Below are 18,108 nucleotides of genomic sequence, written 5' to 3'. Positions count from 1 at the left end.
ATAGGGCATATATTCTGCTGCTTTGATTCATTTTGGGGATGAAGTCTATAAATAAATGTATATGTAAGAAAACCACAGCATTTTCTCTTTAGATGATTCTGAAGTTTTCTAGTTACCTAGCAAAAATGGCATGGCATGCATATATATGTATATATGCATATATGTGTATATACATAATATATATGTCATGTTTCTGTATACATATATGCATACTGTACATAAATATCAGTCTTCAAAATTTAAATAAATTTACTGGTTGTTGACATACAGCTTTTCATGAAGGAATTTTGTAAGACAGATTGAAGACAGGAAGAATAGAAACTGCAAAACAGTGCCTCTCTTACATCTTTCATCTCTAAAACATAAACTACATTCAGTCATCAAGGATACAGACCTTCATGAAGGATAGAGAAATATAATGAAATTGAATTTTCAGGTATTTTAGAATTAACAATGTGATGAGAGTGACTTACTGTGATACACATGATGGATGAAAAATATCTGGTTGAGTTATTACAATTACAACGATGATTTTGTCATTTTATCACAAAAAATAACCCAACATCTTCCACTTGAATAAGATTACTTAAGAATGTGTGCATAGAACATACAATTGGGTAAGGGTCTGCATTAGCTCATGGAGTACTAGGTGGCTCAATTCAACCTTTTCATGAGGATAAATAAAAGGTTTGACAGAATAACCAAGGCATCTTATTGGTGGTGTGAGATGTAGCACAAACACTGGGAAAACTTCAAGTACCGAAAACTGATTCTGCTAAGAGGGCAGGCATATTCTGATCAAAAGGAAAAAAAGGAAAGAAAGAAAAAAAACAGAGCCTCAAAAATTGGCTATCTTTTTTTTTTTTTTTTTTGCGGTACGTGGGCCTCTCATTGTTGTAGCCTCTCCCGTTGCAGAGCACAGGCTCCGGGCGCGCAGGCTCAGCGGCTCCGCGGCATGTGGGACCCTTGCGGACCGGGGCACGAACCCGTGTCCCCTGCATCGGCAGACGGACTCTCTCAACCACTGCACCACCAGGGAAGCCCAAAAATTGGCTATCTTTTTGATGTCCTCCTTAGTCTATGGAGACTCATGTTCAAGATGAGGGCATAGCAAAGGAAGAAATTATGACAAACCTTCACTAACTTAAGCTTTTTTTTTTTTTCTTTTAAGGTTTAAACAAGGAACCAGCTAAAGGATCCATTCTAATTCACTATTTTTTTCTAACTCTCCCTCCATCCATCTCCCTCTCCTCCTTGGCAACCACTAACTAAAGCTTATATCCCCCAAAACTATGTACTAAGATAAAGATGAACCATAAGTTAAATAGCTCTAAAATGCACACTTATGGCCCTGTGTTGGATCACCCAAGTGATTTGGAAATCTTCAAATATGAAAATTGGAATAATGTGGTTCTAGACTAATAGAAACCCCAGAAGACCTCAGGAGAAAGAAACTCTTTCCTCCTCTACAGGGGAAAAATATTCTAACATCAAGTAAAGAAAGGTTGATTGAAAATTCCAATAAATTGTTTCTCTAACATTATTTCCAATGTCTGGATGCTTGAAGGGAATAAGCTGATGAAGCCATGTAGAGCCACGTGACCTTGATTTATATTTTTGGGTATCTATGAGTGAAGATATTCCTTGGATAAGGAATGTTGTTGCTACCATTGGCTGTATCAAGAAGACAGACAATTGCTAATGGCTCAAGATTTTATAAAAATATTGATGAACTAGTTGTTGGCCAGGGCATCTAGTGCTAAGATGACTACCAGAAGTATCTCCAACTATGTTGACCCTTGGGTCCTGACCTTTATCATGGGTGTCCTGGTTAAGGGATGTAAAACAGCAACTCTCCAGTGGGTTTATCATGCATGATGGTAGTTGATACCATGTGTACAGTGTATGACTGTATATTAATCTTGTATTTTGCAACTTTATTCTAATACAGACTTTAAGATTTTTCTATATATAGTATCATGTCATCTGTAAAAAGTGAGTTTTACTTCTACCCTTCCAGTTTGTCTTATTTTTCTTATTTGATTGCTGTTGCCAGGCCTTCCAATACTATGTTAAAAATATTAATAGAATTGGTGAGAGTGGGCATCCTTGTCTTTTTCCCGATTTTATAGGAAAAGCTTTCAGTTCTTCACTATTGAGTATGATGATAGCTCTGCGTTTGTCATAAACGGCCCTTTTTCTGTTGAGGTATGTTCCCTCAAGGCCAACATTGATAAGTTGTTTTTTTTTATCATGAATGTTGAAATTCGTGAAATGCTTTTTCTGCATCTATTGAGATGATAATGTGATTTTTTTAACATCTTTATTGGAGTATAATTGCTTTACAATAGTATGTTTCTGCTTTATAACAAAGTGAATCAGTCATACATATACATATGTCCCCATATCTCTTCCCTCTTGCATCTCCCTCCCTCCGAGCCTCCCTATCCCACCCCTCTAGGTGGTCACAAAGCACTGAGCTGATCTCCCTGTGCTATGCGGCTGCTTCCCACTAGCTATCTATTTTATGTTTGGTAGTGTATATATGTCCATGCCACTCTCTCGCTTTGTCACAGCTTACCCTTCCCCCTGCCCATATCCTCAAGTCCGTTCTCTAGTAGGTCTGTGTCTTTATTCCCGTCTTACCCCTAGGTTCTTCATGACATTTTTTTCCCTTAAATTCCATATATATGTGTTAGCATACGGTATTTGTCTTTCTCTTTCTGACTTACTTCACTCTGTATAACAGACTCTAGGTCCACCCACTTCATTACAAATAGCTCAATTTCATTTCTTTTTATGGCTGAGTAATATTCCATTGTATATATGTGCCACATCTTCTTTATCCATTCATCCGATGATGGACACTTAGGTTGATTCCATCTCCGAGCTATTGTAAATAGAGATGCAATGAACATTTTCATCCATGACTCTTTTTGAATTATGGTTTTCTCAGGGTATATGCGGAGTAGTGGGATTGCTGGGTCATATGGTAGTTCTATTTGTAGTTTTTTAAGGAACCTCCATACTGTTCTCCATAGTGGCTGTACTAATTCACATTCCCAGCAGCAGTGCAAGAGTGCTCCCCTTTTTTTTTTTTTTTTTTTTGCGGTACGCGTGCCTCTCATTGTTGTGGCCTCTCGCGTTGTGGAGCACAGGCTCCGGACGTGCGGGCTCAGCGGCCATGGCTCATGGGCCCAACCAGTCCGCGGCATGTGGGATCTTCCCGGACTGGGGCACGAACCTGTGTCCCCTGCATCGGCAGGAGGACTCTCAACCACTGCGCCACCAGGGAAGCCTGAATGTTCCCTTTTCTCCACACCCTCTCCAGCATTTATTGTTTCTAGATTTTTTGATGATGGCCATTCTCACTGGTGTGAGATGATATCTCATTGTAGTTTTGATTTGCATTTCTCTAATGATTAATGGTGTTGAGCATTCTTTCATGTGTTTGTTGGAAGTCTGTATATCTTCTTTGGAGAAATGTCTATTTAGGTCTTCTGCCCATTTTTGGATTGGGTTGTTTGTTTTTTTGTTATTGAGCTGCATGAGCTGCTTATAAATTTTGGAGATTAATCCTTTGTCAGTTGCTTCATTTGCAAATATTTTCTCCCATTCTGAGGGTTGTCTTTTGGTCTTGTTTATGGTTTCCTTTGCTGTGTAAAAGCTTTGAAGTTTCATTAGGTCCCATTTGCTTATTTATGTTTTTATTTCCATTTCTCTAAGAGATGGGTCAAAAAGAATCTGTGATTTATGTCATAGAGTGTTCTGCCTATGTTTTCCTCTAAGAGTTTGATAGTTTCTGGCCTTACATTTAGGTCTTTAATCCATTTTGAGCTTATTTTTGTGTATGGTGTTAGGGAGTGATCTAATCTCATACTTTTACATGTACCTGTCCAGTTTTCCCAGCACCACTTATTGAAGAGGCTGTCCTTTCTCCACTGTACATTCCTGCCTCCTTTATCAAAGATAAGGTGACCATATGTGTGTGGGTTTATCTCTGGGCTTTCTATCTTGTTCCATTGATCTATCTTTCTGTTTTTGTGCCAGTACCATACTGTCTTGATTACTGTAGCTTTGTAGTATAGCCTGATTCCTCCAGCTCCGTTCTTCGTTCTCAAGATTGCTTTAGCTTTTCGGGGTCTTTTGTGTTTCCATACAAATTGTGAAACTTTTTGTTCTAGTTCTGTGAAAAATGCCAGTGGTAGTTTGATAGGGATTGCATTGAATCTGTAGATTACTTTGGGTAGTAGAGTCTTTTTCACAATGTTAATTCTTCCTATCCAAGAACATGGTATATCTCTCCATCTATTTGTATCATCTTTAATTTCTTTCATCAGTGTCTTATAATTTTCTGCATACAGGTCTTTTGTATCCTTAGGTAGGTTTATTCCTAGATATTTTATTCTTTTTGTTGCAGTAGTAAATGCGAGTGTTTTCTTGTTTTCACTTTCAGATTTTTCCTCATTAGTGTATAGGAATGCCAGAGACCTCTGTGCATTAATTTTGTATCCTGCTACTTTACCAAATTCATTGATTAGCTCTAGTAGTTTTCTGGTAGCATCTTTAGGAATCTCTATGTATAGTATCATGTCATCTGCAAACAGTGACAGCTTTACTTCTTCTTTACCGATTTGGATTCCTTTTATTTCCTTTTCTTCTCTGATTGCTGTGGCTAAAACTTCCAAAACTATGTTGAATAAGAGTGGTGAGAGTGGGCAACCTTGTCTTGTTCCTGATCTTAGTGGAAATGGTTTCAGATTTTCACCATTGAGGATGATGTTGGCTGTGGGTTGGTCACATATGGCCTTTATTATGTTGAGAAAAATTCCCTCTATGCCTACTTTCTGTAGGATTTTTATCATAAATGGGTGTTGAATTTTGTCAAAAGCTTTCTCTGCATCTATTGAGATGATCATATGGTTTTTCTCCTTCAATTTGTTAATATGGTTTATCACATTGATAGATTTGCGTATATTGAAGAATCCTTGCATTCCTGGAATATACCCTACTTGATCATGGTGTATGATCCTTTTAATGTGCTGTTGGATTCTGTTTGCTAGTATTTTGTTGAGGGTTTTTGCATCTATGTTCATCAGTGATATTGGCCTGTAGTTTTCTTTCTTTGTGACATCCTTGCCTGGTTTTGGTATCAGGGTGATGCTGGCCTCGTAGAATGAGTTTGGGAGTGTTCCTCCCTCTGCGATATTTTGGAAGAGTTTGAGAAGGATAGGTGTTAGCTCTTCTGTAAATGTTTGATAGAATTAGCCTGTGAAGCCATCTGGTCCTGGGCTTTTGTTTGTTGGAAGATTTTTAATCACAGTTTCGATTTCAGTGCTTGTGATTGGTCTGTTCATATTTTCTATTTCTTCCTGATTCAGTCTCGGCAGGTTATGAATTTCTAAGAATTTGTCCATTTCTTCCAGGTTGTCCATTTTATTGGCATAGAGTTGCTTGTAGTAATCTCTCATGATCTTTTGTTATTTCTGCAGTGTCACTTGTTACTTCCCTTTTTCATTTCTAATTCTATTGATTTGAGTCTTCTCCCTTTTTTTCTTGTTGAGTCTGGCTAATGGTTTATCAATTTTGTTTATCTTCTCAAAGAACCAGCTTTTAGTTTTGTTGATCTTTGCTATCATTTCTTTCATTTCTTTTTCATTTTATTCTGATCTGATCTTTATGAGTTCTTTCCTTCTGCTAACTTTGGGGTTTTTTTGTTCTTCTTTTTCTAATTGCTTTAGGTGCAAGGTTAGGTTGTTTCTTAAGGTGGGATTGTATTGCTATAAACTTCCCTCTTAGAACTGCTTTTGCTGCATCCCATAGGTTTTGGGTCGTCGTGTCTCCATTGTCATTTGTTTCTAGGTATTTTTTGATTTCCTCTTTGATTTCTTAGTGATCACTTCGTTATTAAGTAGTGTATTGTTTAGCCTCCATGTGTTTGTATTTTTTACAGATCTTTTCCTGTAATTGATATCTAGTCTCATAGCGTTGTGGTCAGAAAAGATACTTGGTACAATTTCAGTTTTCTTAAATTTACCAGGGCTTGATTTGTGACTCAAGATATGATCTATCCTGGAGAATGTTCCATGAGCACTTGAGAAAAATGTGTATTCTGTTGTTTTTGGATGGAATGTCCTGTAAATATCAATTAAGTCCATCTTGTTTAATGTATCATTTAAAGCTTGTGTTTCCTTATTTATTTTCATTTTGGATGATCTGTCCATTGGTGAAAGTGGGGTGTTAAAGTCCCCTACTATGAATGTGTTACTGTCGCTTTCCCCTTTTATGGCTGTTAGTATTTGCCTTGTATATTGAGATGCTCCTATGTTGGGTGCATAAATATTTACAATTGTTATATCTTCTTCTTGGATTGATCCCTTGATCATTATGTAGTGTCCTTCTTTGTTCTCTTCTAATAGTGTTTATTTTAAAGTCTATTTTGTCTGATATGAGAATTGCTACTCCAGCTTTCTTTTGGTTTCCATTTGCATGGAATATCTTTTTCCGTCCCCTTACTTTCAGTCTGTATGTGTCTCTAGGTCTGAAATGGGTCTCTTGTAGACAGCATATATATGGGTCTTGTTTTTGTATCCATTCAGCCAATCTGTGTATTTTGGTGGGAGCAGTTAGTCCATTTACATTTAAGGTAATTATCGATATGTATGTTCCTATTCCCATTTTCTAAATTGTTTTGGGTTCGTTATTGTAGGTCTTTTCCTTCTCTTGTGTTTCTTGCCTAGAGAAGTTCCTTTAGCATTTGTTGTGAAGCTGGTTTGGTGGTGCTGAACTCTCTCAGCTTTTGCTTGTCTGTAAAGGTTTTAATTTCTCCGTCAAATCTGAATGAGATCCTTGCTGGGTAGAGTAATCTTGGTTGCAAGTTTTTCTCTTTCATCACTTTAAATATGTCCTGCCAGTCCCTTCTGGCTTGCAGAGTTTCTGCTGAAAGATCAGCTGTTAACCTTATGGGGATTCCCTTGTGTGTTATTTGTTGTTTTTCCCTTGCTGCTATTAATATGCTTTCTTTGTATTTAATTTTTGACAGTTTGATTAATATGTGTCTTGGCATATTTCTCCTTGGATTTATCCTGTATGGGACTCTCTGTGCTTCCTGGACTTGATTAACTATTTCCTTTCCCATATTAGGGAATTTTTCAACTATAATCTCTTCAAATATTTTCTCAGTCCCTTTCTTTTTCTCTTCTTCTTCTGGATCCCCTATAATTCGAATGTTGGTGCGTTTAATGTTGTCCCAGGGGTCTCTGAGACTGTCCTCAGTTCTTTTCATTCTTTTTTCTTTATTCTGCTCTGCAGTAGTTATTTCCACTATTTTATCTTCCAGGTCACTTATCCATTCTTCTGCCTCAGTTATTCTGCTATTGATCCCATCTAGGGTATTTTTAATTTCATTTATTGTGTTGTTCATCATTGCTTGTTTCATCTTTAGCTCTTCTAGGTCCTTGTTAAATGTTTCTTGCATTTTGTCTATTCTATTTCCAAGATTTTGGATCATCTTTACTATCATTCTGAATTCTTTTTCAGGTAGACTGCCTATTTCCTCTTCATTTGTTAGGTCTGGTGGGTTTTTATCTTGCTCCTTCATCTGCAGTGTGTTTTTCTGTCTTCTCATTTTGCTTATCTTACTGTGTTTGGGGTCTCCTTTTTGCAGGCTGCAGATTCATAGTACCCGTTGTTTTTGGTGTCTGTCCCCAGTGGCTAAAGTTGGTTCAGTGGGTTGTGCAGGCTTCCTGGTGGAGATAACGTGATTTTTACCATTCATTTTTTTAACGTGCTGTATCATATTGAGTTTTGTGGATATTGAACCATCCTTGCATCTCTGGAATAAATCCCACTTGATCATGCTGTATGATCGTTTTTATATATGATCTTTTCTACATATTGCTGAATTTTGTTTTCTAATATTTTGTTGAGGATTTTTGCTATTGACCTGTAATTTTCTTTTTTTTGTAGTGTATTTGGTTTTGGTATCAGGGTAATGGTGGCCTCATAGAATGAATTTGGAAGTGTTCAATTTTTTGGAACAGTTTGAGAAGGATAGGTATTAGATCTTTTTATATATTTGGTAGAATTCCCTTGTGAAGTCATAGACTTGTTTGCTGGGAGTTTTTTGATTACTAATTCAATTTCACTACTAATGATTGGTCTGTTCAAATTGTATATTTCTTTCTGATTCAGTCTATGTAGATTGTATGTTTCTAGAAATTTATCCATTTCTTCTAGGTCATCCAATTTGTTAGCATATAACCTTTCACAGTATTCTGTTGTGATTTTTTTGTTTCTCTGTGATGTCAGTTCTGATTTCTCCTCTCTCATTTATTATTTTGTTTACTTGGGTCCTCTCTCTTTTCTTCTAAATGATCCTGGCTAAAAGATAATCAATTTTGTTCATGTTTTGTTAAAAAAAAAAACAGCTCTTGATTTCATTGCTGTTTTCTGTTTTTTTGGGTCTCTATTTCCTCTCTGATCTTTATTTCCTTTCTTCTGCTGATTTCTTTTGGCTTTGTTTTCTTTTTGTAATTCCTTTAGGTGGTCGGTTAGGTTATTTGATATTTTTCTTGTTTCTTGAAATAGGCGTGCATCACTATAAACTTCATCTTAGAACTGCTTTTGCTGTGTCCATAGCTTTTGGAAAGTTGTGTTTTTATTTCCATTTGTCTCATGATATTTGCTGATTTCCTCTTTGATTTATTCATTGGCCCTTTGGTTTTTCAGTAGCATGTTGTTTAGACCCCACATATTTGTGTTTTTGCCAATTTTCTTCGTGTAATTGATTTCTAATTTCATACCATGTTGTTGGAAAAAGTGCTTGATATCATTTCTGTTCTATTAAATTTGTTGAGACTTGTTTTGTGGCCTAGCATGTGTTCTGTCCTAGAGAAAGTGCCATGTGCACTTGACAATAATATGTATTCTGTGGTTTGGGGATGGAATGTTCTATATTTATCTATTAAGTCCAACTGGTCTAATGTGTCATTAAAAACCACCACTTCCTTATTGATTTTCTGTCTGGATGATCTGTCCAGTGACATTAGTGGGGTGTTAAAGTTCCCCTACTATTATTGTATTATTGTCAATTTTTTCCTTCATGTCTGTTAATATTTGCCTTATATGTTTAGGTGCTCCTATATTAGGTGCATATGTTTTTTAGAAACATTTAAAAAATATTTATTTATTTATTTGGCTGTGCTGGGTCTTAGTTGCAGCATGCAGGATCTTTAGTTGTGGCCTGCAGGAACTTCACTGTGGCATGTGGGATCTGGTTCTCTGACCAGGGATTGAACCTGGGTCTCCTACATTGGGAGTGCAGAGCCTAAGCTGCTGGACCACCAGGGAAGTCCCAGATGCATATATGTTAATGAATGTTATATTCTCTTCCTGTATTGATCCCTTAATCACTGCATAGTGCCCTTCTTTGTCTTTTGTGTAAAATTTGTTTTAAGGTCTGCTTTGTCCTATATGAGTATTGCTACCCCAGCTTTCTTGTCATTTCCATTTGCATGAAATATATTTTTCCGTCCCCTCATTTTCAGTCTCTGTGTGTCTTTAGCTTTGAAGTCAGTCTTTTGTAAGCAGCATATGGATGGGTCTTTTTTTAAAAGACCCAATGAGCCACCCATAATTCTTTGTTGAAGTATTTGGTCCATTGACATTTAAAGTAGTTATTTATAGGCATGTACTTATTGCTATTTTGTTACTTGTTTTCTGGCTGTTTTTGTAGTTCTTCTGTGTTCTTTTAGTTTCTTCACTTGTGGTTTATCCTGTTTGGGAATCTCTGTGCTTCCTGTACCTGGATATCTATTTCCTTCTGCAGGTTTGGGAAGTTTTCAGCCATAATTTCATCAAATAGATTATCAACCCCTTTCTCTCTCTCTCTTCTCCTTCTTGGATCTCTATAATGGGAATGTTAGTATGCTTGATGGTGTCCCAGAGGTCCCTTAAACTATCCTCATTTAAAATTTTTTTTTTCTTTTTGCTATTCTGATTGGGTGATTTCCATTATTCTACCTTCAAGATCACTTATGCTTTCTTCTGTATCACTTAGTTTGCTCTAATTCCTTCTAGTGTGTTTTTCATTTGTTACTGTATTCTTCAGCTCTGATTATTTTTAATATTTTTCTAGTTTTTGTTAAAATTCTCACGTGTTCATCTATTCTTTTTTCAAATTCAGTTAGCATATGTATTACTAATGCTTTGAGCTCTTTATCTGGTAAATTGTTTCTGTTTCATTAATCGTTTTTTTTTTAAGGGTTTTTTCCCTTGTTCTTTTGTTTGTAACAAATTCCTCTGTCCTCTCATTTTGTTTAACTTTCTCTGTCTCTACTCCTACTTTTTCCAAAATTTCACACTGGTTTTTTCTGTCGTATAAATGACAGATCTTCTGTATTTTCTAGCTTAAAAAAATCTCTCCAGGCTGTATTTTACAGATTTCTTCTCGTATTTTCTACTGACTAGTAATCTCTTCAGTTATCTGGTGTTAAAGCCATCCTTTGTGATCTTATTTTCAACTTCTGTAATTTTTAGTTCTTGAAGTTTTATTTGGTTGTTTGTCATATTTGTGTTGTTAGTTTTATGTATTTTTTGCTTCCTGTGGATACTTCTATATTCCTTTACATATAGTAAGCATAATTGTTTTTTGGACTGAGTCTGTTAATTTCAACATCTGAAGTCTTTATGGATTTTTTTGGTATTTGTTTTGTTGACTCTCACTTTTGATGTCTTATTTCTAATGTGTCTGGTTATTTTATCTTCATGGATATGGATTGACCATATCTTCACTGAATGAATAAATGAATACCCTTTTCTGTACCCAAAAAAATTCTATTCTGAGGAGAAAAGTGTGAAAGGATACACCAACTTTTTAGCATTCATTATATATGTTTGGGGTCAGGGAGAGAAGTGTAATAGTTAACTTTTATTTCATTTGTGACAATATTTATTACTTTTATGACTTGACTCATAAAATACAAACACAGCTCCTCTGAGGCTCTTGTAACTTGGCTATATCACCTTCTATCTTTTTATATTGCCGTTATCATCTGACCACCTGGTCAAGCCTGCCCCTTTATTAAAATTTTGAGAATATGGTTATCTTTCTCTTTATCCGAAGTGTAAATAATTATACTGAATGATATTAACACCATGTGCCTAGTCAATCAAATCACATCAGCCTCTGAGCTTCTTGACCTCTTCATTTCCCATGACCTTTACAGTTTATCCATACACGTTCACAGCCACCCACTGGGCACTATTACCACAGTTTATTAGTTTACTAGGACCTCCATAACAAAATACCACAGTCTGGGTGGCTTAAAGAACAGGGATTTATTTTCTCACAGTTCTTTAGGCTAGAAGTTTAAGATCAAGGTGCTGACAGGTTTGATTTCTTCTGAGACCTCTCTCCTTGCCTTGCAGATGGCCACCTTCTCACTGTGTCCTCACATGATTTTCCCTCTGTGTCCTAATCTCCCCTTCTTATAAGGACACCAGTCCTATTGGATTAGGACCCACCCTAACAACTGTATTGTAACATAATTACCTGCTTAAAGGCCCCATCTCCAAATACAGTCACATTCTGAGGTACTGGGGGTTAGGACTTCTGCATAAGAATTTGGAGGGACATGATTCAGACTACAACGTCTTGTAAGAACTCAACTTTAAAAGTCTACTATTCCGATATCTCACATTCTAACCTCAACCTCTCTTCTATCCAGCCTGTTAACTTAGCTACTTCTGCTCTACTTGTTCTCTGAAGTCACAGGCACCCCTTGTTCATTCACCATTTGCTTTTCCTCACTCATTAGTCCACTCTTGTCTTAAGTTCCCCTATATCCGGCTTAAACGTAATGATTCTTTTCAGTAGGGTTTAATAGCACTCTTCCAATGCCTTGAGCTCCCTTCTCTTTTTTTCATACACTTCTGGCAAAAATCCATCCCTGAATGCCCCCAACTGATTTGTATTTGCCTACAGTGATTACCAAGGGCAGCTGGAGGTAGTCATACATCAGAGAAGATTAGCTTCTCCATAATTTAGTGACTCAAATGGCCTCAACACAATTCATGGTATGGCTTAGCAATCCTATGACATTGTTCTTATCAATTCTCTTTCACCCACAATGAACACTTAAAAACTTCTCCTCTCCTCAAAGCTTCAAGCCTCCCACTAGTTCGCTTACTCTCATTCTCAGCATCACTTATTTCATAGAGTAGGAGCCCTCTGCCAGGAACTCCTTTAACTTCCCCCTACCAAACGTAAAATCCTGTTACCTCTTCATGTACCTGCTCCTCTTCCCTTTTTTTTTTTTTTTTTTTTTTTACAATAGAGGTGCTGTGTGCCTTCCTACTTGAGGCCAATTCTCCCTTGTGACCTTTGGATTCTACTCCCACTTTTTTCAACATTTCACACATTTATTTTCTCTTTTCTGTCATATAAATTTAACCTTACTTGTTAAATGGATTATTTCCATCAGTATTTAAATATATTCAAAACTCTCATGTATAAAAAATAAATTCCTTGACTTCATGTTCTCCTCCAGTCACTGCTCCATGTTTCTCCTCCCAATTTTCTTAAGGGGATTGTTTATTCCCACGAACTGCATTTCCTTACACCTACTCCGTCCTTTACACATTCTTACGAGTTTCTTGTGTCTCATAATTCCACCAAATCAGCTCCTCTAAAGATACCGGTGGTATCCATTTAACAGTTTTAGTTCTTATCTTCTTGCCCTCTTAGCCTCAATTGACCTTGTTGAGCCTCACTTCCTCTTTGAAATACCATCTTTGTTTGATTTGGGGGACATTATGCTCTCCTTGTTCCTTCTCTTACATCTTGTCACTCCTTCTCAGTCTCCCTTACTCAGCCATTGAGTGTTGTTTCCCCGAGGCTGTGTCCCAGTCTCTCTTCTCACTCTGTTCTCTTCACCTAGGTGATACCACCAAGGCCACAACTTTCTTAAAAGCCCAAATGTGCCACATGATATTTGCACATGGTGTGTCCTTTACATAGCATGCTCCCTCAAACCCTCCCCTAAGTCATTATAAAAATATCTTCTACTCATCCTTCACCTTGAGACTTAGGTACCACCTTCTCAGGAAGCCTTGTACAATCTCCTTACTCTTGTGGTATCTCTGCAACACTTATTGCAGTTATAATTTACATTTATTTATATGATTTGTTAAATGACAGGCTCTCCCATTGGAGGTAAGCTTCATGATGGCAGAGACAATCCCTATTTTTCTTGTTATAATTTTGCCTCTAGCCCTCTACAAAATTCTGAACACATAATAGGTATATAATAAGTATAGAATAGAATAACTGAATGAATAAACATTTCAAATAAACATTTTGAATAATGTTTCTGTAGACTATCAAGATGGGGATTTCCCACACATGGTTAAATACATGATTTTGGACTGGACTAGAGAGATTAATCTGCAGTCTAATTGCTTGTGAGTGGTAATGAAGCCTTGATTGGCTATAAGATTTCCCAGGGCATGTTTATGGAGAGAAAGAAGAGGGAAGTGAACAAAAATCTTGGGGACATCCACATTAAATGAACTCAGGCAGAGAGAGGATGATCAGTCAAAGGAGGCTGAGGTTGTATATGCCATTCACATACTGCAGATTTTCCTTGGCAGTCCTAATTTTAATATTCTGCTGTTTGGGATAACATTTCACAACCAAATTTTGGCTCAGAAAATATGGCATCTATAAGGGAAATGAATCTAAATCTAATTTTAACACTTAACTCATTAATTAATGATATAATTGTACTAATAATTGTGTATGGTGATTAATAAGATTGACTAAGTTCCTCACTGTGGTTATTACTGGTAATAAGTATCTTTTAAAAATGGCTAATATACATAGCAATTATAGTTTCCCTGGTTTAAAATCTTTATGAACTGTGCTTCTAAAAATTTGCCTAAATGTAAATGATATGTTTTAATTTTGTTTTTAGCCTGAAAGTACTTTACTGATTATTTGTGAGAATGACTATGTTCTTGAAGCTCCATTTCCAACTATAAAGGAGGAGGAGGAGGACCATGATGTAGTTTCCTATGAAATCAAAGACATGTGTATAAAATGTTTCCATTTCTCAAGTATCAAATCTAAGATTCTGGTATGAAATACCCTTGAAGCATTGTCTTCTAATTTTTTTTCTTTCTTAGAATATAAAATATCCTGTGTTAAGTGCTGGGAAAATACGAAGAAGAAGAATAAGACATAGACTTTTACTTTAAGGAGCTTATTTGGTAGAAAGCAGCTTATTGTATTAGAAGGTGGTAATGAGTAGATATTAAAATCACAGTGCAAAGAAAAGAATTTTAGGGGCACGCAGAGGAAAGAATATATGATTCTGATAGAGGGGTGAGAGGAGGTCAAGGATGACTTCATGGAGGTGATATTTAGTATTTAAAGAATGGGAAGGATTTTGACAGGTTGAAAATGAGGAGGAAGGCAATAAAAGCTGGGAGAACATCCTGAGGGAAGGCAGAGTTGCAAGAGTTTTGGAGTTTTCGAGAAATGAAGAATGGACCATGAAGCAGAGGGATGCAATTTGTGGAGGGGTGTGACAGGAGTCTGTGACCACCACATGGAACCCCTTAAATGTTAGCCAAGATGTTTTAATTTAATTTTGGGGCCATTGGAATCCATTTTGAATTTTTGAGGAGACGATTGATGTGATGAGATCATATAAATTTGGAACTTAATTCTAAGAGGTAAATGGAATAAAGAGGTAAAAGATGGGAGGTAGGGATGCCAGTGCTAGGGGGCTTTTGCAATAGCCAGTTGATAGAGGCTGAGGGCCTAAATCACTGTACCGCTAAAGATAGAGCCAGCTTCCCCCGTGGACTATGTCAATCCACCAAATTCATGGATTGACAGTGATAGGCTCTGAGAGAAGCTATATTTAACTTCTCTATTAGGAAAAAAAAGGCAAAATAATTTCTGTAAAACCAGGATCAATAGGAGTTATGAAGAAAGTCATTCCAAAGATTTGAAAATTTTAACAATAAAAATATATTCCCAACTTGATAATAATCTTTAAATGACATTATTTGTTACATTAGAGCTGTAAATTTTTCTAGGACTCTGTCTTCCTCCTACTTTCTTTAATAATAGTGTGAATGAATGAATGAATTACAGTTTTTTTATCTCAATATCTCTTTTGCACAAGAGATTAATAGAAATCGCAAAGAGAAAGAAACAAAAGGAGTTGAAGGAGAAGGAAAAGGAAGAAAGGAGGAAAAGCCTAGAAGCAGAGATGGGAGAAGATGGAGAAAAGGAACTCCAGGAGGAAGAGGAGGAGGAGGAGGAGGAACCATTACCCGAAATCTTTATTCCTTTAACCCCCTGTCACATCCTCTGTGGATTTTACTCTGGGCCAGGGAAGTTCTGGGTTTCTTTGGTAAGTAATAATGTAATAAATTTTTATCTCAACCCTAATCTAATTATAGGTATTATTTTCCATCACTTTCTTACTTCCTTACTCTATGGTAAGACTTCAGCTATTAACTACTACCGAAGGTGTGAATTTTGATGAATGAATGTGTTTGTTTTTATATCATCTTAATATGTTTTATAAGTCTACTTATTGTATCTGTTATCTATGACAATCACACATTTCAGAAGGTCAAAGGGGAGGAGAATTAAAGGTAGAAGGGCAAAGGGCTAAGGGGTTTTCCAGCTGTGTTTATCATTTTAAAATTTTGAATATGATGGCAGCACAGTCCACTAGACTTTTGCTTACCTTTCATTATCTACAACTATGCTGTGTGGCTGCATGGAAGTCTGGGAAGCTGACTGTTTTTAGATGGTCACATTGCCACCCTGAGTGAAATTGGGACTTGGCTAATAAGGAAGAAGAGAAAAATGCGAGACAAGTACCTGCAAATGTTACAATAATGTGACAGTTACATCCCCTATATATTTTCTACCCTTATAAAATATTTTATTTATCTATTGCAAACAAGATTTCCTTCATTATGAATTTGTCACAAATTTCAATTCCATTCACCAAAAAAATACTCTTTCACATATACTTTTTTTTTTCACATATACTTTTATGTCAATTATTATCTCTAATTCATAATTGGTATCAGATCTTTGGCCAGGCCAGAAGACTGCCTAGCTGAGTACTGTTGCTATAAGGAGTGATGAGAGTTAACTCCATTCCTCTTCAACATTTCTTAGAAATATACCTTTGATGGCAACTTCTAAGGAGACAAGCAGCAAGAAGGATAGGAAGTAGTGATGGAGGCACCTTAGGATTCCATGTATTAGTGCCTTGACCTTTTATCTTCTGTGCTTCATGAAACAATTATCGATGGCTACTGTTGTGTGGGGTTCATGGGGTAAAGGAATAATTAAGACATGATCCTGCCTTCTGAAAGTTCCCTCATATCATGAGGGAGAGAAGCACAGAAACAACTGTACAGTAATATGATAGAGTTCTAGTGTCCTTGAAACATATGCAAGAATTATTAATTATTTGACAAACTTTTTTTTTTCTTTTTTTGCGGTACGCGGGCCTCTCACTGTTGTGGCCTCTCCCGTTGCGGAGCACAGGCTCCAGACGTGCATGCTCAGCGGCTATGGCTTGTGGCCATGGCTTACGGCCCCAGCCACTCCGTGGCATGTGGGATCTTCCTGGACCGGGGCATGAACCCGTGTCCCCTGCATCGGCAGGCGGACTCTCAACCACTGCGCCACCAGGGAAGCCCTGACAAACATATTTAATGCTTACCTTTAGGGGTGCCAGATAAGTATTACATGGGACATACTTATACTAAAAACATATTTGTTGTTTATCTGAAATTCAAATTAACTGTGCATCCTGCATTTAAAAACTTTTTTCCTGGTTTTACTGAGATATAATTGACAGGCAGCTTTGTATAATTTAAGGTATATAGCATAATGATTTGACTTGCATGTATCATGAAATGATTACCACAATAAGTTTAGTTAACATTCATTCTGTATTTTTATTTGCTAAATCTGGAAACCTGCTTATTATATACCAGTCACCATTCTAAGTGACCACCCTATAAAATAAGCACTCTTCATAATTTGCATTTTACATAAGAAGAAACCAAGGAGTGGAGAGGTTAGGTAACTTATCTGAGGTTGTATAATTAATGAGGGGTGGAACCAGGATCTGGACTCAGGCAGTCTGGGTCTAGAGTCCACACTCTTAACCATTAAACTACACCAGCATACAAGGTCAAGGCATAGTTCAGAAGAAGTGACACTAACCCTGCTTGACTCAACTATTTGCCAACTCTGTGCCTGCATCCAAGCAGATGCTGCAGAAAACCAGTCTCATTTTGAAGGCACGACCACAGTTCTCAAATCAGTACTCACAGTGCAGGCTGGTTCTACTGCCCAGCCATGTTCACTTTCCCACTTTCCAAACTATCGCTTTAATTCTTCTCCCATCAATCATTTTGTACCTTCCCTCAACTTCTAATGATAACTTTATCTCACATTTCTTTTCTTTTTCCTTTTCCTTTTTTTCTTTTTTTTCTTTTCCCCACTGAGTGGCTTACAGGATCTTAGTTCCCTGACCAGGGATTGAACCCAGGCCCCGGCAGTGAAAGCACAGAGTCCTAACCACTGGACTGCCAAGGAATTCCCATCTCACATTTCACTGAGAAAATGAAATAAAAACAATCAGATGGAATTTCCTTATCTTGTCTTAATGAGATCTAATGTCCTATGGAGATCCATACAAGTTTGTCTGCTACTGTTAACAATCAGTGAATGGTCCCCTGCAACTTTCCAAGGACACTATTCCAAATGGCCTCTTGATCCCATCCCCTCTCACTTTCTCAAAGATTTTACTCCTGAAATAAACTGGCTGGTCTCCTGTATCTTCAACCTCTCTCTGTTTACTCATTTCTTATCGTCAGCACATAAACATGCTCCTAGTACTTGATTTTTTTCTTTCACATCTCTTTTCTTCTCATCCACTTCTCCTTTATAGGAAAACTTGAAAGAATTGTCTGTAGTCACTGGCTTCATTTCTTCACATCCTATTTGGTTTTTAACACATTCCAGTCAGGTTTCTAGCTCCACCACTTCAAGTC

At 36.9% G+C, this 18,108-nt stretch overlaps 1 protein-coding gene across 1 annotated transcript in view; it reads left to right on the top strand.

Annotated features, from left to right (window-relative positions):
• CFAP44 (cilia and flagella associated protein 44) overlaps nt 1–18,108 on the top strand; it is a gene marked incomplete at its 3' end in the record, with an annotated part of 129,528 nt that overhangs the window by 49,375 nt on the left and 62,045 nt on the right. The window contains exons 15-16 of the mRNA XM_082839952.1: nt 13,977–14,138; nt 15,198–15,428. Of these exons, the coding sequence (XP_082696078.1) occupies nt 13,977–14,138; nt 15,198–15,428 (393 nt within the window). The remainder of the gene's footprint in view (nt 1–13,976; nt 14,139–15,197; nt 15,429–18,108) is intronic.

This window comes from Leucopleurus acutus (assembly GCF_964270905.1).
Source record: "Leucopleurus acutus genome assembly, chromosome: 5".
Classification (NCBI taxonomy): Eukaryota; Metazoa; Chordata; class Mammalia; order Artiodactyla; family Delphinidae; genus Leucopleurus; species Leucopleurus acutus.
Note: the sequence above shows the minus strand (reverse complement) of the source record. Positions and strands in the feature narration are given on the sequence as shown.